Source organism: Prionailurus viverrinus, chromosome D2, assembly GCF_022837055.1.
Source record: "Prionailurus viverrinus isolate Anna chromosome D2, UM_Priviv_1.0, whole genome shotgun sequence".
Lineage (NCBI taxonomy): Eukaryota > Metazoa > Chordata > Mammalia > Carnivora > Felidae > Prionailurus > Prionailurus viverrinus.
The window spans coordinates 40329121-40349886 of record NC_062571.1 but is presented as its reverse complement, the minus strand read 5'-3'; the positions used below and the strand labels follow the sequence as shown (position 1 = coordinate 40349886).

Sequence of the window (20766 nt, the reverse complement as noted above, 5' to 3'; positions counted from 1 at the left end):
TGGAGAAACGTGGCCCATAGGTACTGTTTATTGAGCACTTATGTATGTTGCCTCATGGAAACCCCAAAAGGACTTTACATGGGAAAGCTTACAAGCATCCTAATTCCAGGGGAGTCAGGCATCTGGGACACAGAGAGATTAAGTAACTTGTTCACGGCCATATAGCTAGTAAATGCATGCCAGGGCTTGGATTTATACCCAAGTCTTGCTGAACCCAAAATTCTGACCCTTGATCATTATGTTATGCTTCTTTCCATTAAAAAAAAAAATTCCTTGAGGAGAAAATCAAGTAGAAATGGACCGATCTCATTATCAATTCTCTATTTGTTGTTGTTGTTGTTGTTTCCAATCTTCATTGAGATAAGGGACTATACGCTGCTCACTTCCTTATTAGGTACCCATATAGTTATTACTTTTTCCTTAAAAAAATTTTTTTTTACCTTTTATTTAATTTTGAGAGACAGAGAGAGAGAGAGAGCACGAGCTGGGGAGGGGCAGAGAGAGAGACACACACAGGGAATCTGAAGCAGGCTCCCGTTTCTGAGCTGTCAGCACAGGGCCCGACACGGGGCTCAAACCCACAAACCATGAGATCACAACCTGAGCCAAAGTTGGAAGCTTAACCCACTGAGCTACCCAGGCAGGTGCCCAGTCATTTACTTTTTCTTCTGGAGTTTCTGAAGTATTTGATGCACCTTTAGACTTGATATTTTGTTACATTTTTTGTTGATAATCCAGGGAGAAACAGTTTCTTAGATGATTTCACCATCATTCTTCATGTCTAAGGAGTATCACTTAACCACAGTGGAAAAGTGATGGCTGCCTATAAAATAACCGCTTTTGAGAAGGAATTTGAATCAGAGTGGGGGGGATATGACGAGCAGTCCAGTTTTCATGAACAGCCTCCAGGGAACGTAGCTCTCGTGATGGAACCTCCTGGTGAAGTGTGGCTGGATTTTTCTATCTCTTCTCGCTGATGTCTGTTACCTCCGACACCCACCTCTCCTGAGAGGCAATTTGGTAACATCCCCTCTCAGCTCCCGACTTGTTTCTGAAGGCAGAAACATTTTGGGAACTTCATCCCTTTTTAGAGGGAAGTCTTTGTGAATCATTCTTTCAGTACTGCGTCCTGATTGACCTTGTTCTTTGACGCTGACTTTCATTTTTGTTGGCTGAGAGGTATCGTCTTGGTTGATCTTAGTCTGGAGTTGTCTCTTGTGAAAACCTTTTTTTAAAAGTTTTTACTTAAATTCCAGTTAGTTAACATATAGTATAATATTCGTTTTGGATGTACAATATAGTGATTCAACACGGCCGTGCAACACCCTGCACTCATCATGACCAGCGCGCTCCTTAATCCCCATCACCTCTTTCACCGCCGCCCCCCCCACCTCTCCTCTGGTAACCATCAGTTTGTTCTCCATAGGTGAGGGTGTTTCTTGGTTTGCCTCTTTTTTCCCTCTTTGCCCATTTGTGTTGTTTCTTAAACTCCACATATGAGTGAAATCATATGGTATTTGTCTTTCTCTGACTGACTTATTTCGCATAGCACTCTACTCCCTAGCTCCATCCATGTCCTAGCAAACAGCAAGATTTCATTCTTTCTTTATGGCTGAGTAATGTTCCACTGTGGGTATACACCACATTTTCTTTATCCATTCACCAGTCGCTGGACCCTTGGACCGTTTCCATAATTTGGCTGTTGTAGATCTTGTGAGAACTTTCAAAAAGACTATTTTTGAAGTACTAAAGGTAAGCGGATTAATCTTGAAGTGGCGAAAGTTCTTCATGCCTTCATGGCTCTCTAGAAAAGGGTCATAGAAAACTGAAGGAAGAGCTCCCTCTACAGCTTTAGCTTGGGTAACACTCTACAGAGTTTGCACTTCAAGATGACATCTGTGGGAATATGTGGTCTGGACTTCCTTTACCTTGGTTACCTGATTTTCCTGAAAAAAGATTAATTGAGATCATGGAACTTTTTTTTTATGTTTATTTATTTATTTTGAGAGAGACAGGGAGGGGCAGAGAGAGAAAGAAGGAGAGAGAGAGAGAGAGAGTATCCCAAGCAGGCTCTGCACTGTTAGCAAAGAGCCTGATGTGGGGCTCAGACTCACAAACCACAAGATCATGAGCTGAGCCAAAATCAAGAGTTGGATGCCGAGCTGACTGAGCCACCAAGCACCCGTCATGGAATTTTCGTAGGAGAGGCAATTTGCTGAGCACTTTCTCCTGAAGGGTTGCAGGCAGACAGCATTGTGAGCTCAGTGTCAGCTCGGACTTACTTCAAACTATTCCCTATTCCTAAGACATTTGATCCTGGCTATCTTTCTCTAAAGATTTTTTTCCTTTGGTTAATGTTTTCCAGGGAACTTCGCTGCGTTGGATCCTCTCCATAGATTTTCTGACAGCATATGCTGGGGAGAATTGTCCTGGCTCAAAATATTCATTACTTGTTCCTCTTCTAAAGAATTACTTGAAAGATTTTTATCCTGACTAATCTTATACTTGAAACTTTTAATCTCCAGATGGCATTATTTGACCAGACTTATCTACTAATATTTGTGGTGACACTTGCTGAAGAACTTGTTCTTTATTTAGGATTTTTTATTTAGTAGTTTGACCCATGACGATGATAATTCTTTTGATATTTTGTTCCAAAGGGATATAGAGATGAATAGTAATGTGTCTGAATTCATGTCAGGATATTGTGCTACAGAACCTGTAAACCTGTTACTCCTGAAGAGTAATCCCAAGACACTTTGCCCTTATACATTGGTTTAATTCCTCCTGATGTCCAGATTTGCTTAGTTTTATCATTTCTCAGTGATTCAACAAACCATCTTTCTTTTTTTTTTTTAACGTTTTTATTTATTTTTGGGACAGAGAGAGACAGAGCATGAACGGGGGAGGGGCAGAGAGAGAGGGAGACACAGAATCGGAAGCAGGCTCCAGGCTCTGAGCCATCAGCCCAGAGCCTGACGCGGGGCTCGAACTCACGGACCGCGAGATCGTGACCTGGCTGAAGTCGGACGCTCAACCGACTGCGCCACCCAGGCGCCCCATCAACAAACCATCTTTCAAGCAAGCCTCTTTTGAGGTTTTGTTCTAAACATCTTGATCGTTGGGTGTTATTTTTCTGTATGAACTTTCTGAATATCTTCTTTTCTGGACAACCCTATGCCATTTTCTCTGTAATTACGTCCTGAATGGGACACTGGGAATGCTTCTTCCAGACCAGAATTTGGGGGAGGGAAGTGGATTTCTTTCTGGATTTCTATTAATTGGATTCAGCTGCTCCTGAATAGACTTGTAAGAGATCATGTCTTTGTCACGGTCTTTTCTACATGATTGCCTCCCTGAAGAAGCTGCTGGGGGAACTGGGTCTCAATCACATTTGCCCTCTGATGAGATGTCCACTGATGTCACTTGAAGGATGTGCCCCAGTCATCTCTTTTTAAATGTTTTTAATTTTTAAAAATGTTTTTATTTATTTTTGAGACAGAGTGCGAGTAGGGGAGGGGAAGAGAGACAGGTGGAGAGAGGACTCAAAGTGGGCTCTGTGCTGACAGCAGCAAGCCCGATGCGGGGCTCAAATCCACGAACCATGAGATCGTGACTTGAGCTGAAGTCAGACACTCAGCCAACTGAGCCACCCAGGTGCCCTCAATCATCTCTTTTTTGAAAAAATATGGGGCACCTGGGTGGCGCAGTCGGTTAAGCGTCCGACTTCAGCCAGGTCACGATCTCGCGGTCCGTGAGTTCGAGCCCCGCGTCGGGCTCTGGGCTGATGGCTCAGAGCCTGGAGCCTGTTTCCGATTCTGTGTCTCCCTCTCTCTCTGCCCCTCCCCCGTTCATGCTCTGTCTCTCTCTGTCCCCAAAATAAATAAAAAACGTTGAAAAAAAAATTAAAAAAAATATGATACACACACTCTCTCTCTCTCTCTCTCTCTCTCTCTCTCTCTCTCTCTCTCCTTTTTTATTTTAAGTAGGCTCCACATCCAATATGGGGCTTGAACTCATTACCCGAGATCAAGGGTCACATGCTGTACCCACTGAGTCAGCCAGGTGCCTCCCCCCACCTAAACACTCCTTTTTGAAGAGGCTTGTCTTGAATATCTTTATCCAAGGATCTCAGGCCTCCAAGGGTCCCTCCTGGGCTACTTACTTGGTGGCTAATTTTATTCATGGAATCTCTTTATTCAGCAACTGATTTTTGAAGAGTCTCATAAACACTGATTTTATGCACTGATTGTGACAGTGATGAATATTGAGGAATTTTTCCCTGGCTAACTTTTCTCATAAAGTTGCTTTCTTTTGGTCATTATTCATGAAGGTTTTTTCCCTTGGTCAGGCTCATCTGTAGAATTTATCTCCCCTGGTGATAATTCTTGCAAAGTCTCTTCTCAGCTATTTGCATCCATGTAGTTTCAAATGATCTGAAGATATTTTATTCTGGCCCATTATGGTTCTGGAATATGTCCCCAGCGGTGACTTTTTCAGAGAGGCGTGGGCAACGTTTGTGGTCTGGCTGAAAATAGCCATGGGTTTTACCATTAGGGGCCATGATTTGTCATCAATTTCTCCCTTCTTGGCATTATATGTGGATTTTTCTTTTCTGGTGCCTCTTATGGAGCAAATTTTGTGCCAACAACCCTTATCTCTGAACTGTACTCTCTTTGATTGTTCCAATTCACTTTGCCTAAACTTATCCGCAAGTGTGGTATTTCCGGACAATGATATCTTTGGATCCTGTTTTATTCCTGAAAGTTGCCTTTTTGGACAATGGCAACCAAAGAATTGTTTTGTTTTCTAACCATTTCTTTGGAAGGGGGTATCTTTTGACCATGACTCTAGAGAAGACTCAAGAAACCCCATCTGGTGCCAGCATGACTTTTGACCATGGCATCCAAAGGTCTACTTTCTGGGAACACTAACTGAGATTCTCTTCTTTTGGTGACATTCGGACTTGCCTTTCGCTGAAAGGCCTCAGAAGTTTCTTCTTGACAAACAGAACTCAAACATGAAAGCAGAAAGACCTGAAGGACTTTCCCTGTACTCATATGACTCAGCTGTAAGCTATCCCTGAGGAGCTGTTGGCTCAAGTATTAAACTGTCTTCATACAACCTATTATGAAAATCACTCACCAGTGTTTCTTTGTTGACAAGCATCTTCTTCTAGCTACATTGTTAGTTAAAACTTATATTAACTTATATTAATACTTATATTTTCATTTTCATGTTCCAACCATATCTGGTTGTGACATCATAGCTTTTGTGTTTGTTCTCCAAAAGTCATTCTTCTCATTCTCTTTCCAAAGAGAGAAGAGGGGTGTTTATTTCCCCCATAGGATATTATTCCACCTTTTGAAAAATATTTACAATCTATGGAAAAATATGAGAATGATATCACTAAGTACGAGTTACTCAAAAGAATGTTTTCACTGGACGATGTTACTCTATCATTGGGAAAAGCTTTAACTTATGGACCTTATCACTGTCATGGTTATAAGTGGCTTTAAAGGATCTAACCTGGGTTTTTGAAGTATCCTGTTTGGGATTGCAAATGCTTAGAGCGTTGGTTAATTTTGGGTGATAATCAAGACAATAAAATATACATGAGTGAGCTTAAATGCTTCTGGATAACAATGATCATTTGAAAGTTTTTGAAGGTTTCATTTCATCTACGAGGTAAGAAAAAGACTGTAATTGACTTGGAGCAAAATGTCCATGGACAGGGGATTAAACTTCCTTTATCAGTAGGTGTGAGGCAGCACAGCCTGGCAGTCAAGTGTGTGAGCTCCTGATAGACAGACCCGAATGCCACCTCCTGGCTGTCTGACCTTGAGTCAACCACTAATCTCTGAGCTTTAGTTGTTTCCTCAGCCATAACATGGAGATTATTAAAGTGCCCAACTCGGGGAGGGGGTTGCTGAGAGCGTTGAATGAGATAATGTAATCAAGCCCTGAGCATAGGGCCTGGCACATATTAAATATCCAGCATAAGTCAGATAGTATTCTTGAGAACCAAGGTAATGCTTTTTAAAGTATGTTTCTTTCTTTAAACACAGGTGAAGGAATAAACTTAAGGGGTAAGTGGAAATTCGCATATTCCCTTTAGAAAGTATAGAAAGTCTGAGTGAGATCATATGGCATTTGTCTTTCTCTATTTTTGCTTAACATTTTCTTCTGGCTCCATCCATGTTGCAAGTGGCCAGATCTCATTCTTTTTTTTATAGCTGAATAATATTCCATTACATATATCTATACCCCATCTTCTTTATCCATTCATCTCCTCATATATGGAATTTAAGAAACAAAACAGATGAGCAAAGGGAAAATATAGGAGAGAGAGAGAGAGAGAGAGAGAGAGAGGGAGGGAGGGAGAGAGAAACCAAGAAACAGACTCTTAACTATAGAGAACAAACTGATGGTTACCAGAGGGGAGGTGGGCAGAGGTTTGGGTTAAATAGGTGGGGATTAAGGAGGGCACTTGTGATGGTGAGCACAGGGTGATGTATGGAATTGTTGAATCACTATCACACTCTATGTGAGCCACGCTAGAATTAAAATAAAAACTTAAACTTTAAAAAAAAAAAAGCAAGTATAGAAAGTCTGACTGAATACGTATCCTTTGGGGGAAGAAGTACTCCATCCTAAACCTTTACTCTTTGAAAATGGTTCTGATTTAAAACATTTTTTTTTCTTTTTTTTTCTTTTTTTTTTTTAATGTTTTATTTTTATTTTTGAGACAGGGAGAGACAGAGCATGAACCGGGAAGGGTCAGAGAGAGAAGCAGATACAGAATCTGAACCAGGCTCCAGGCTCCGAGCTGTCAGCACAGAGCCCAACGCGGGGCTCGAACTCACGGACCGCGAAGTCATGACCTGAGCCGAAGTCGGACGCTTAACCGACTGAGCCACCCAGGCGCCCCTTAAAAATTTTTTTTAATGTTTATTTATTTTTGAAAGAGAGAGGCAGAGTGTGAGTGGGGGAGGAGCAGAGAGAGAGGGACACAGAATCCAAAGCAGGGTCCAGGCACAGAGCCCAACACGGGGCTCAAACCCACAAACCCTAAGATCATGACCTGAGCCAAAGTCGGATGCTTAACCAACTAAGCCACCCAGGCTCCCTGGGAATGGTTCTGATTTCAAAGTCACTTCAAAATCAAACATTACGGGGTGCTTGGGTGGTTTAGTCAGTTAAGCAACTGACTTGGTCTCAGGTCATGATCTCGCGGTTCGAGAGTTCGAGCCCCGTGTCAGGCTCGCTGTTGTCAGCACAGAGCCCACTTCGGATCCTCTGTCTCTCTCTCTCTGCCCTTCCCCCACTTGTGTGCCCTCCTCCCCCCCCATATCTCAAAAATAAATAAACATAAAAAAAATTTTTTTTAATCAAGCGTTCTTTTGGAGCAAATTTACTCAGCCCTTTAATTTCTTAATTTCTCCCTAAGCAAATAAAAGCTGGGGTCCACTCTAGACTTCTTCCCACTCACTGTGGATACCTCCTCCCCAGCATCTCTCAAATCCAGCCCTTTTCCTGCACCCTGAGCCCCTCCGGCAGTTTCTCCACACAAACCCTGCTGACGCTCTAGTGAGTACTCACTCCTGCCCCTGTGCCTTTGCACGTGCCCTTCTCCCAATCTCCATGTCTTTCACCTCCTGTCATTTCTGCCACCATCTCTCCATGCACTGGGCTTACTGTGGTCATTGAACGCCTCCTCTGCCTGAATTACTGCTGCTGCCGGCCATAGCTGCCCTAAGAGGGCGACAGGACAGGTGAAGAGAGGTGCCAACCACAAGAACTAGGATGCAAGGAAGGCACAGCTGCCTCTCTTCAGGTTAGTCTTCAGTTGCTCCCTAGAAGCAAAGCCAGCTTGGTCAGAGGTGGGATACATAATGTCACCTTAGTGAGAGAGGCGAGAAAGACCATACACCCAGTGAAGGCATGGAGCTTCCTCTAGAGAATGTGTCCATCAGAGAGAGGCAGCACAAGCATTGGCAGTGACCTCCAGGCACTGCCCTGGGGAGAGGGAAGGGACTTGGCCATTTTATTTTGCCACTCAGTCCCTGGGCAAAACAAGCTTTTGGTAAAGCCTGTGAGACTCTGGTCACCCGTCTTGACTTTGTCCTGGGCTGTGGACTAGGGCCACCTCTGTTGGGAGAAGGATAAGTCAGGTTGCAAGCCCGTTCCCTTAACCAGTTGATTTCCAAGGCTGCTTTTTTTTTTTTTTTAATTTTTTTTTCAACGTTTATTTATTTTTGGGACAGAGAGAGACAGAGCATGAACGGGGGAGGGTCAGAGAGAGAGGGAGACACAGAATCGGAAACAGGCTCCAGGCTCTGAGCCATCAGCCCAGAGCCTGATGCGGGGCTCGAACTCATGGACCGCGAGATCGTGACCTGGCTGAAGTCGGACGCTTAACCGACTGCGCCACCCAGGCGCCCCTGCTTTTTTTTTTTTTTTAATGCCATGTTTATTTATTTTTGAGACAGAGAGATAGTGGGGAAGCAGCAGAGAAAGAGAGAGAGAGAATCCCAAAGAGGATCCATGTTGTCCGCACAGAGCCCGACACAGGACTCAAACCTGTGAACCATGAGATCATGACCTGAGCCAAGATCGAGAGTTAGACACTTAACCGACTGAGCCACTGAGGGGCCGCTCTGAGGCGACTCTTCTGAGGGCGGTGTTGATGAGTGAGGTCGGGCCCTCACTCTGGAACCAAACCGTTGGGGGGGTTTGAACACTGGCTCTCCCACTTCTAGCCACACGGACTCAGGCAGGCTACCTGTCTCTATGCTTCCGTTTCTTTGTTGGTAACATGGGGATAATAATGGTGTGTATTTGCCAAACACGTAGCTGATTAGGGGTCAGTATCCGGAATATCTCTACAGAACTCCACTGTTTTTCACATATCAGATGGACAGAAAATAAAACTAAACCAGCTCAGTGTGGCAAGAGTATGAAGAAATGGCCACTTTGAAAAAAAATTTTTTAATATTTATTTATTTTGGGGAAAGAAAGACAGACAGAGCATGAGTAGCGGAGGGGCAGAGAGAGGGGGACACAGAACCTGAAGCAGGCTCCAGGCTCCGAGCTGCCAGCACAGAGCCCGACGCGGGCCTCGAACTCATGACCTGCGAGATCATGACCTGAGCCAAACAAAGTCAGCCCCTTAACCGACCAAGTACCCAGGTGCCCCAAGAAATGGCCACTTTGAAATGGGAGTGTACGTTCGTCTAGCTTTCTCGGCGGCAATTAGGCAAAACTGATTGCAATTCAACATAAAAGATAACGTTTTCTTTTTAAAATAAATAAAAACCAAAGTACATTATTGGGATAATTTAGGATGTTTGAAAATGGAGCGTAGGTGACAAGTGTATCAACTATTAAAAAATTAAACGGTTTATTTTGAGATACTTACAGATGTGCATGCAGTTGTATGAAATAATATAGAGATCCATGGATTCTTTACCTAGTTTCCCCAAATAGTAACATCTTGCAGAACTATTGAGCCATGATATTGACACTGATACAACCAACCAATCAGATTCAAGATTTCTCCCGTTGACTTGTACTTGCCTGTAGGTGTGTTTAATTCCAAGCGATTTTTTTTCAGATGTGCAGGTTTGCGGATCTACTACCGCAATCAAAATACAAAACAGCTCCATCAGCACAAAAACCCCTCTTGTTGTTTTTTATAACGACATCATCCCTCCCAAACCCCTGCCCTTAGCCATGGCAACTGCTAATCTAGCCTCCACCTTTGTGGGGTTATTTATAAATGAACCATAGAGTCTGCTGCCTTTTGGGATTAGACATAATTTCCTACAAGCTTTTGTACTCGGCATGATTTCTCTTCAGATTCCTCCAAGTTGTTCGGGTATCACTAGTTCACTCCTTTTTAATTTTTTTTTTTAAGGTTTATTTTTGAGAGAGACAGAGACAGAATGAGAGCGGGTTGGGGCAGAGAGAGAGGGAGGCACAGAATCCGAAGCAGGCTCCGGGCTCTGAGCTGTCAGCACAGAACCCGACGCGGGGCTTCAACCCACGAACCTCGAGATCATGACTTGAGCCGAAGCCGGACACTGAACCGACTGAGACACCCAGGCGCCCCAGTTCATTCCTTTTTATTGCTGAGTAGTATTCTGAGATACGGATGGACTACAGTTTAACTGTTGACCCATTGAAAAACATCTGGGTTATTTCCAGGTTTTGTCTACTGTGAATAAAGCTTTTATAAACATTCACATACAGGTTTCTCTATGAATGTAAGTTTTTGTTCCTCTGGGACAAGTGTCCAAGAGTACAAATCCTGGCTTATGTAGCAACTGCATGTTGAGTTCTATTAGAGATTGCTACACTGTCTTCCAGAGTAATTGTATCACGTTACATTTCCAGAAGCAAAGTATGAGTGAGTTGGGTTTTCCTCATCCTCACTAGTATTCAGTGTTGTCACTATTTTTTGACTCTAGGTATCCTGACAAACGTGAGGTGGTGCATCATTGATTTTTTTTTTCAACGTTTATTTATTTTTGGGACAGAGAGAGACAGAGCATGAACGGGCGAGGGGCAGAGAGAGAGGGAGACACAGAATCAGAAACAGGCTCCAGGCTCTGAGCCATCAGCCCAGAGCCCGACGCGGGGCTCGAACTCACGGACCGCGAGATCGTGACCTGGCTGAAGTCGGACGCTTAATCGACTGCGCCACCCAGACGCCCCATCATTGATTTTTTAAAATTTATTTATTTATTTTTGAGAGAGAGAGAGAGAGAGAGAGAGAGAGGAGAGAGAGAGAGCGCGCACGCAAGTGGGGGAGGGGCAGAGAGAGAGAGGGAGACAGAATCTGAAGCAGGCTCCAGGCTCTGTCAGCACGAAGCCCGATGAGGGGCTCAAATTCACTAACCGTGAGATCATGACCTGAGCCAAAGTTGGACGCTTAACTGACAGAGCCACCCAGGCGCCCCCAAGTATCTTTCAGTTTAGCAATCTATAAATCTATCAGCAGAGATGTTCTAAGATATGTGTATGGGAAAGTTCATTGTAACAACTTTCTGGTAACAAAATGACAACAAAAAAGGCCAAACTTGGAAACAGTGCAAAAAAAGATTAGTAGGGATTGATTACACTTTCATGTGCCAGGAACGTGATCACGTACTGGGGCTAAATAACGGTCAAAGGCAAAAGTATGGAATCCCTTAAAGCAGACAAAAGTTACAACTCACCTCACATGGGTTGTGATGTCCAAGGGACAACCACTCCCAGGCAGAGGACTTCACCTTCCCACTGGGGAGCTGCAGATACCATCCCATCCACCGAGGATTCCACTGCGTCCTCTACAAAGCTCTCTGCTTCTGTGTGTGGGTTTTTGGATCCTCTGGCTTTTTCCCAGCTACTCTGGAAAGTGTGGCTGCATGTCTACCCACCAGGTGCAAATTTGAAGTAATGACCTCACCATCTGCTTTACTCAAAGACTGAGTGGGTCAAGGCCACTCCCAAGTTTCCCAGGTCTGCCCTCTGTGATAAAGTCTGACTCCACTTTTTGGCGTCTGCCGACAGCTTTTAGGTTTCAACTCTTCCCCTTCCCCAGTGTGCCCCACATCTGGGCAAACTGATAAACTCAGGTGCTCCCAACTTTGGCACAGCGGGAGTTTCAAGCCACGCAAGCCTCTCCCCGAGGGCGTAACTCCTACATGGGTCCACCCCTAACTACACTATAAACCCCAAGCCAGTCTCCCCTTGTTATCTCAAGCCATTTTCAAGCGAGCATGGGAAGCTTGTCCTCTTCTTCCCCAAAAGCCTCATCGTGGAAGTGGGCACACCGAGCTCTACTGTCATTGGAGCTGTTTTAAAATACCTGTTGTCAGTGACATGGGTATGCTCTAGGACACGTGTAAACACTCGGGGACCTGACTGCAAAATTCATCTAAAGTCAAGACACGGGGCTCCTGCATGGCGCAGTTGGTTAAGTGTCCAACTTTGGCTCAGGTCATGATCTCACGGCTCGGTTCACACCCCGCATCGGGCTCTGTGCTGACAGCTCAGAGCCTGGAGCCTGCTTTGGATTCTGTGTCTCCCTCTCTCTCTGCCCCTACCCTGCTCGTACTCTCTTTCTCTCAAAAATAAAATAAACATAAAAAAAAATTTTAAGTCAAGACACGAACACATGAAATGGATGTTTTTACTGTCTAATCTAAAAAAAAAAAAAAGATAAATCAAGAGAAAAAAGTCTTTTGGTTACTTATTTGAAATCCTCATGAGTTTATTTTATCCTATCAGTAGTTGAAATGTTTACATGATTAAGGGGTTTTCATGGCTATCAGAACAGAACTTTGGCTGGAGAGTCCCTGCAGACACCCCCCTCCACAGTCCCTCAAATTTTGGTTTAATTCACATAGTTACCATCTTCAGTCAGAGCCCTAGCTGGCCCCTTTCTGAGCTTGTAGCTTTGAGAGAAGCATCATGAGAATCAGCCACCTTTTGATAACTTAAGGAGATTTGGAGCCAGGATGCATTCTGGGAGCAATTTTATGCCGAAAAGCCTAGGAATTTATTTCTTGTGGAGTTTCAACACTGCAGTCAGCCTGGCCAGATGTCTCTCAAGAAGGAATCTATTGAGGCATTCCGGGAACCATATTGGAAGTGCCTGGCAAAGATTCTTGCCTCAAGCCATCCTTCTCAACGGGTTTTGTGTTCTCTTGTATGAATACAGTCTTCATTGTGGAGTTAGCTACAGATACCAGTGGCTAAACAAAACAAAAAAGGAAAAGAGTTCATTAGCGGAGATTAAAACACACTCAATATGCCAAGAACACAACACTGCCATTTTCACGCCCAAGACTAATAACAAAATTAAACAGATCTGCTCTCACAAAGTATAAAACAAATCAGATAGGATCGGGATGATTCACCGATAATTTTACTGCCTGCCAGAACAAAACTCAACACCATTTAAAGGAAAACTACATAATCTACGCTCCCTACTAAGTATCATCTACAATGTTCAGCACATAAGTAATAATTACTAGACATACATATCATAATCTAGAGAAAAAGTATGTAATAGAAAGAGACCTTAAAATGACAAAAGGCTTAAAACACTTATCACAAATATTGTCAAGACTGAAAAAATAAATTCAGTCTCAGTGACCTATGACACAGTATCAAACAGTCTGGCATCTATGTGACTGCAGTCCCATGAGATCGAAAAGACCCTTCCAACTTCAAAGTGCTATGCGTCTACACAGCAAATCTATGTTTTTTTGTTTTTTGTCTTTAAAGACAGAAAACATGGGGTGGGGAGAGGAGCAGAGGGAGAGAGAGAAAGAATCTTTTTTTTTTTTTAATGTTTATTTATTTTGAGAGAGAGAGGGGCACAAGCAGGGGACGGGCAGAGAGAGAGGGAAAAAGGATTCCAAGCAGCGCACAGCCCAACACCGGGCTCCATCCCGCAAACCCTGAGATCATGACCTGAGCCGAAATCAAGAATCAGGCTCAACCGACTGAGCCACCCAGGCGCCCTGCAAATCTATGTATTGATTCCATAAAAATGTAATTATAAAACATTTGTATGGCCACATCTTTATATACAAAGGGATTGTTTTCCAACACAGAAACAGAATTATGGTTTACTTATTTAAAACTACCTCAGCTTAATAAAGAGAAATACAAGGGCAACTTTTGCTAGCTTTCCTTTAGGCCTGACTCAAATACTACCTTCTCTTGCCACCTCTTCTTGATGGCTATAATTGGCTATGATCTCTACCACACGCAGTGCTGTCTGTACTCCTCTTTTTGACGCATCGACTGGACCGGGAATATTCAATCTGGGGCACTCAGAGGCTTTCTAAGGTATATGCAAGCGATCATGGTTTTAAGATAGTAAGGTAAGTTTAGCAAAGCTTTGAGTACGTGCACAAAAGCCCATCGACAGGCCTGCTGAAATCTTATTTATTCCACTCCTCCTGGGCCTATTTGAGACCAGATTTCAGAGTACTAGTGACTCAAAATCTGAAAATGACCAGTAGCCAGGAATAGTCTGCCATTTGCCTTCAGCCGGTGAGAAACAAGAACTTAGAATTTCATCCTATTTGAGGTATCTTCACTTCTTTGCCCTCTCTACCCAGCTCCTTCAATTCATACTCTGAGAGCAACTTGCTTGTGGATGATGTGGCTCTTCAAGGGAAGCGTTGTTTCCCGATCATCGTTGGGTCTCTCTACTTCCTTCTAACAAAGGGCATCACTTTCCATGATCACGATTTGCACACGCATTCTTCCTTGAAACTGAAATCTTGGCACTTAGTCCTGGCATCATGCTGGCTCCCCCGCCCATCTTCCCTCACAATCGCCTTTGTCTCACACTTGGCAAAAGAACAGCACACCTTTTACTCATCTAAATCTTGCAAAGGAATATTGCTACAGGGTGTCATAGCTCCTGCACGCAATGCAGTGGGATGACTCAAAATATTCATGTGAGCAAAGTTTTCTTTAATAAAGGCATCCTAAAACCAGGGTGGAGTTTTGGAAGTCTTTCCCTGCCTTATATATTCATATTTCTTTTTTTTTTTTAATTTTTTTTTCAACGTTTATTTATTTTTGGGACAGAGAGAGACAGAGCATGAACGGGGGAGGGGCAGAGAGAGAGGGAGACACAGAATCGGAAACAGGCTCCAGGCTCTGAGCCATCAGCCCAGAGCCCGACGCGGGGCTCGAACTCACGGACCGCGAGATCGTGACCTGGCTGAAGTCGGACGCTTAACCGACTGCGCCACCCAGGCGCCCCTATATATTCATATTTCTATTAACAGGGAAGCGTGATGTTAGAAAAGGATGAGGGGGTGAGGGGGGCGGTAAGGGGATGACAGCTTCGGCTTCACAACCTCCCCACTACCATCTCCCAGCAACTGCTCAAAGAATGAAATGTTCCCCGGGGCATCTGGGTGGCTCAGTCAGTCAAGTGTCGGCTCTTGACTTGGGCTCAGATCATGATCTCGCAGTTTGTGAGTTCGAGCCCCATATCGGACTCTGTGCTGACTGCACGCAAAGCCTGCTTGGGGATTCTCTCTCTCTGTCTTTCTCTGTTCCTACCCCACTCGTGTGCTCTGTTTTCTGTCAAAATAAATAAATAAGCTTTAAAAAGTTAAAAAAAAAGAAAAAGAAAAAGAAAAAGAATGAAATGTTCCTGAGTGAGAGTTCCTTTGGACTATTGACAAACAGGAGTATGAACCTACCTTTCTTTTGACTTGATTTACCTTTAAAACATCCAGACTTAAAAAAATAAACCTATTAATGATGAGGAGAGCTGAGCATATTAGCCTAAGTGTATGTAAGCTAAATAGTCTCATGTCTCTTCATCAAAGGTGGCTTTGGAAACCAGCAAAAGCTAGTGGATTGTGCAAAACTGCACTAAAGATTTTAACACACAGGATACAGTGAGAGGTGGAAAGACGTCAGATATCAAGCCCAGTAAGTCAATTTCCTATCCAGCTATCACGCACTTTGAAGAAAGCGCAAAATAGGCACAAGATGTTTTTCAGAAGATTATGGCAAAAATCTCGGGAGATAAAAGACAAGCTTGGTAGACTAATGTACAGCTGTTTCCAGCTACAAGAAGGTAACGATTTATGACCAGTATTAAAGCATCACAGAGAAGGCATCTGTGGTTTGATACGTAAGTAAGTAGTTCAGAGCAAATAAAACACTTAAGTAAACAGTATATAATGAATACAATAATGTACTTGAAGTATATACTGATAACCATATTTGGTTTCTGGAATGCTGAATAATACTTGAAAAGGGTTCAAAGGATCTTGTAAGGAAACATATTTGTTCCAAGTGAGAGCAGATTTGTTTTTAAATCTGATTTTTTAAAACCAGTAACATCTAAGGTATTTCCTGAAATCCAAAATGGAATTGCCTTTAAACATTTTCTTTTTTCGTTGACAAGGATTGCCAATAAGACGGGTTCATACATAAACATATGAACAAGGAGGGAAAGGTAGGCTTACAGGAGCCGTGATGCACTTTGCACTGGGGCCTAGAGGACTTACAGATTTCCAGATATCCATCACTGGGATGCATACACCCCCACTGCTGAGCTCCTTCTCCCTACCTGGTGACACTTATCATACTTCTGTTGAATCTGACACTCTTCTTGCTTCAGCATTTCTGTCATTTCGGTTTCTTTGAGGCTATTATCGTATTCTTCCTTCAGCCGGATCTTCTCTCGGCTATCCTGGGGTGATACGAGAGCTGAATCAGGTCAGTCCCTGGGAAGCCTGTACGAATAGGTCTGCCCTCGCTGGGATAGACCACAGACTCGGGTCCTGTAGGCCTCTGAAACTTGCTCCTGTAACGAGCTTTTGCCTGCTGGTACCTCCAAATCTACCAATTCCACAACTCCTCTGAGTTGGATTCCTTCTTCAGCCCCCAGAGCCCCAGACTTCAAGAATATCTGGGCCCAAGCGATCTCCCAGGTTGAATAAACCAAGAAACCTTTTGGGCTAGCTCTGGAATCCTGCTTTGGATTTCAAATTTCCGTGAGGAAGCTGAGAAGCCGTCCCCAAGACGACTCAGTGCACACACACACCTCTTCTTTTGCTCTAGAGGTATTCCTGTAATGATAAAGCCAGTGAGCCAGGTACTCTATGGGGTCACTGGGCCGAACCTTTGCCACCTCTGCCAGTGCCTGGCCCAGGCAGGTTCCAAAGCACCTCTTCAGGTAGTCCGTTTCCATCCTTGTGGGCCTGGGAAACATCAAAGCAGAGTCACGCTACTTTGTGAATTTGATCTGATTTTAAAGATAGACACATTCTAATCAATTCGGATTCATTTCGGGATAACTCTGAGATTCTTTGGGACGCCACCCCTCCCAAAAGAGCCAATAAATACATGTTTGCCTATTGTTCTTATATTCAAATGGACTTTAAAAGCTCTCCAGCTGTCTTAAGTCAGATAATAATAGATCCTGGGGGTCATCAGGCCCGAGAGGAGCTTGCTTTATTGGTGATTAGGGGAGGCTAAGGTCTCCATTTACCCCCACATCTCTACCTTTGAGTAGGGAGGAAATAACTGAGCAGGCAGGAGGTCCCAAGAGCGGCTCTAAGGACCCAGAAAGCTGTGCTATTGTGAGCTTGGAAGCTACAGTCATCTGTGACATAGATAAGACAGACTTATTTATTTCATAAGGGACCACTGAAAAGCCCTGGGGAGGAGAGGAAGGGAAAATGGCAGGTGCCATAGCTACCCATAGTCAGGGCCCTGCCAGCACTTAATACAATATTCTGCTGTCTAGTGCTCAAGCAAGAAACTGCATGAGCTTGAGTTAATGCCCCGGTATTTGCTATTAGTCAGATTTCAAGAGCTGGGGGCCGTGTAGGCTGAGTCAGATCATAAGTTAGGGATGGCAGTGTAGTGTAGCAGTCTGAACACAGGCTTCGGGAACAGACAGACCAAGTTCCGGTCCTGGTGCCGCTATTTATTAGCTGTGTGATCTTCAACAATTCACCCGGTCTCTCTGAGCCTCAATTTTCTCATCTGTAGAACAGAATAATAAACATATGTGCCTCATAATTGTGGGGATTAAAAGAGATAATAAATACATGTAAAGCACTTAGCTTGGCACACAGGAAGTGTTTAATAAATAGTAGCTATTACAGTGGAAGACTATAACATAAAAGTAGATAGACTGACACCTGGCCTATTTCGGACCAACTCTGTATTTCTGAAGTTTACATATCTTATGTCCCAAAGAGCAAATAATAAAGTGAATAATATTTTTATCTTATTTTTTTAATGTTTTATTTATTTTTGAGAGAAAGAGAGACAGAGTACGAGTAGGGGAGGGGCAGAGAGAGGGAGACACAGAATCCAAAGCAGGCTCCAGGCTCTGAGCTGGCAGCACAGAGCCCAATATAGGGCTTGAACTCGTGAACCACGAGACATGACCTGAGCCAAAGTTGGATGCTTAACCAACTGAGCCACCCAGGTGCCCTGAGATAGGACAAGTTATAAAAGTAGAATGTCAACTAATAAACATAGAAGGAATAATGGAATATCTAAAAAATCAACATTTTGGGGGCACCTGGGTGACTCGGTCGGTTAAGCGTCCGACTTCGCCTCAGGTCATGATCTCATGGTTTGTGGGGTCGAACCCTGAGTCGGGTTCTGTGTTGACAGCTCAGAGCCTGGAGCCTGCTTCGGATTCTGTGTCTCCCTCTCTCTCTGCCCCTCCTCCACTTGCACTCTGTCTCTCAAAAATGAATAAATGTTAAAAAAAATCAACATTTTGTACCCATCACAGTATAACTTCATCAAGCCGAAACATCAGTGAGTGCTAAAACTCAGTGAATATTTGATAAACAGAATATTCATATAGTGTCAAAGTTTCTCCTCACAATATGTATTCCAAAAGGAAATACAAGAACTTTACAGTGACGGGACCTGCCCAATACAACTTTAATCAAGCGATCTAAGTAAACATCACTAGTAAAGGGATAAAGTGACATCATGTGTCTCCTGATGTGATGCACTTCTTAGTGGGATAAAATACATTTCTGTGGATCCTGCCCAAAATGCAAACCTCAAATCTAATTGAGGAAATAGCAAACAAAGCCAAGTTGAGAGTCTTGCAACTGGCCTTTACTCTTATAAATGTCAAGATCTTGAAAGACAAAGAAAAGAAGAGGAACCATTCCAGAGCAAAGAGGCCTACACAGACCTAACAACTGCACCGAACACAGGATTCTGGATTGAATCTGAACCAAAAAAAAAAAAAAAAAAAAAAAGAATTTCATAATTCTTTTGAATTATGTTGTTGGGGAAACTAGATAGGAATTGGTCGTTGCATAATAGAAGTGTATCAAGGTTAAATTTCCCGGTTTTGGCCATTGAGATATGAGTAAGAAAATGCGCTTTTTCTTAGGAACTACACAGTGTAGTAGGTCTGAATAATGGCTCCCCAAAGTGTCTAAGTCCTAATACCAGAACTTATGGAAGAGGTTACCTTCTGTGGCAAAAGGGGCTTTGTGGGTGTGATGAAGTTAAAGATTTTGATTTGGGAAGACGATACTGGATTATCCAGATAGGCACACTGTAATCCCAAGGGTCTTTATAACAGGAACACACTAAGGTCAGACAGGGAACAAGGTGTGATGGCAGAAGTTGAGGGCAAAAATGTGACGTCATTCAGGAGCCAAGGAGTGTGGGTAGCCTGTGAAGCTGGGAAAGGCAAGGAAACGGATTCTCCCCTGGGGCTGCAGAAGGAGCCAGCCCTGCGGACGGGTCGGTTTTAGCCCTCTTAAGACTCATGTTGGATTCTGGCTTCAAAAACTCTAAGAGAATAAATGTGTGTTTAAAGCTACTAAGTTTGGGATAACAGTGTAAGGTGGGGGTGGGGGTACGAGGTGTTCTACTTCTGTTAATGTGCGGCCCACCTGAACCAATGCACCTGGATAAGCTGTCTTCTACACCCCTTTTACTCAAAGTTCGGTCCGTGATCTGCAGGACTGCGTCACCTGGAGGCTTGTCGAAACGCAGATTCTCAGGTCCCACCCCCTACCTCCATATTCAGAGTCTGCATTTTAACAAAATCCCCAGGTGATTCTGTTACAGCCCTACTTTGCTTTCACCACTGGAGAGCTACCAGAATCACCAACTCTGCATTCCGGGACCAGTCTCTCCGCAGGAAAGGAGTGGCAAACCCTTTCTGGAGTGAGCATCTGCTGGACACTGCACCTTTTCAACAATGGTCTCAATGAAACAGGAGACCTGACAGTTACAAGGCCTTGCTGCAAAGGCAGTAGAGCCAGAAAAACAGAACTGCCGTGTGAGGCCTCGGGAGGGAGAGGCCAAAGGGACGCCTTTCGCAGGCCTCTGTCCACAAACTCAGGGCACACTTACCAAGGGGGAGGGGGCTCTTTTCCCCAGAGCTCCTCTGACGGTCTGCTTACACTGCTCCTCCTTGCTCACGGCCTTGCAACTCAGTCGGCACAGAGATGGTCTTTGTTGACACTCTTCCCAGTGCTAAGCACACAGTAGGTGCTCAGGAAATATTTCTTGACTTAATCAGTGAGGGCCCTGGCACGTGCTAGCTTAGGCAAGAGCCCAAGCTCCTGTCCATCTGTCAGTGCCCAGTCTGGTACTTACTGCCTCAACCAACGTTTGGTGAGGCTTCCCCTGCCCAGCACTGCCCAACATAAATTAAAACAGAACCTGGGAGACGCTAGCAGAGCGCTGTGCCCAAACCACTAGGCCTGGGAAGACTGCAATCAATGGCTCCGCAATGGCGTAGGTCGGAAGGCTTCCCGGAGGTGGGAGCGCCTGAGCTGGCTCTGATAGGAACCAAGCAGAGGTCACCGGCACTCGCAAAGGTGCGAAGCTGTGAAAACATCGGGGCCGTCGAACTACCGCGATTGTCTCCTCTGGCTGGGGGCTGTAGGGGTTTCCCGCCCTTGGGGGACAGGTCTCTCCCAGGGAGCGCGGGCCTGTCCGCCGCTCCACTCCTCCTTTCGGCCTCCAGCTCCTCCCAGCCTCCAGGTTGCAAAGTCTCGGCTCACCTACGGCGGCGCTCCCCCATCTGCGTGGCGCCTCCGCCACACCCCGCGCGCGCCTTCTGCGCCCCAGTCTCGCGCACGCTCCTCTCCGCCGCGAGCTCGCTCCCCCGCCCACCAGCCCGCTGGCGCCCGGACTCACCCAACCTGGGAGCCCCCGCTCACTGCCGCGCGCGCCGCGCGCCCAGCGCCCTGCGCCCCGCGCCCCGCGCCCCGCGAC

General features: G+C 44.6%; 2 protein-coding genes across 4 annotated transcripts in view; both read right to left on the bottom strand.

The window, feature by feature from the left end:
- PRXL2A (peroxiredoxin like 2A) overlaps positions 1-11432 on the bottom strand; it is a 48132-nt gene extending 36700 nt beyond the window's left edge. The window contains exon 1 of one of the 3 annotated variants that reach the window (XM_047825742.1): positions 11223-11432. The gene's annotated coding sequence lies outside the window, so the exon portion shown is untranslated. The remainder of the gene's footprint in view (positions 1-11222) is intronic. The other 2 variants (XM_047825745.1, XM_047825749.1) reach the window with 2 other exon arrangements.
- Positions 11433-12258: 826 nt separating this feature from the next.
- DYDC2 (DPY30 domain containing 2) lies at positions 12259-20652 on the bottom strand. The gene is given in 6 exon segments (XM_053447886.1): positions 12259-12743; positions 16109-16231; positions 16586-16742; positions 17449-17532; positions 19897-20019; positions 20553-20652. Coding segments are annotated over 3 exon segments (528 nt in total). The 5' UTR covers positions 16733-16742; positions 17449-17532; positions 19897-20019; positions 20553-20652; the 3' UTR covers positions 12259-12485.
- Between the last annotated feature and the right edge of the window lie 114 nt (positions 20653-20766).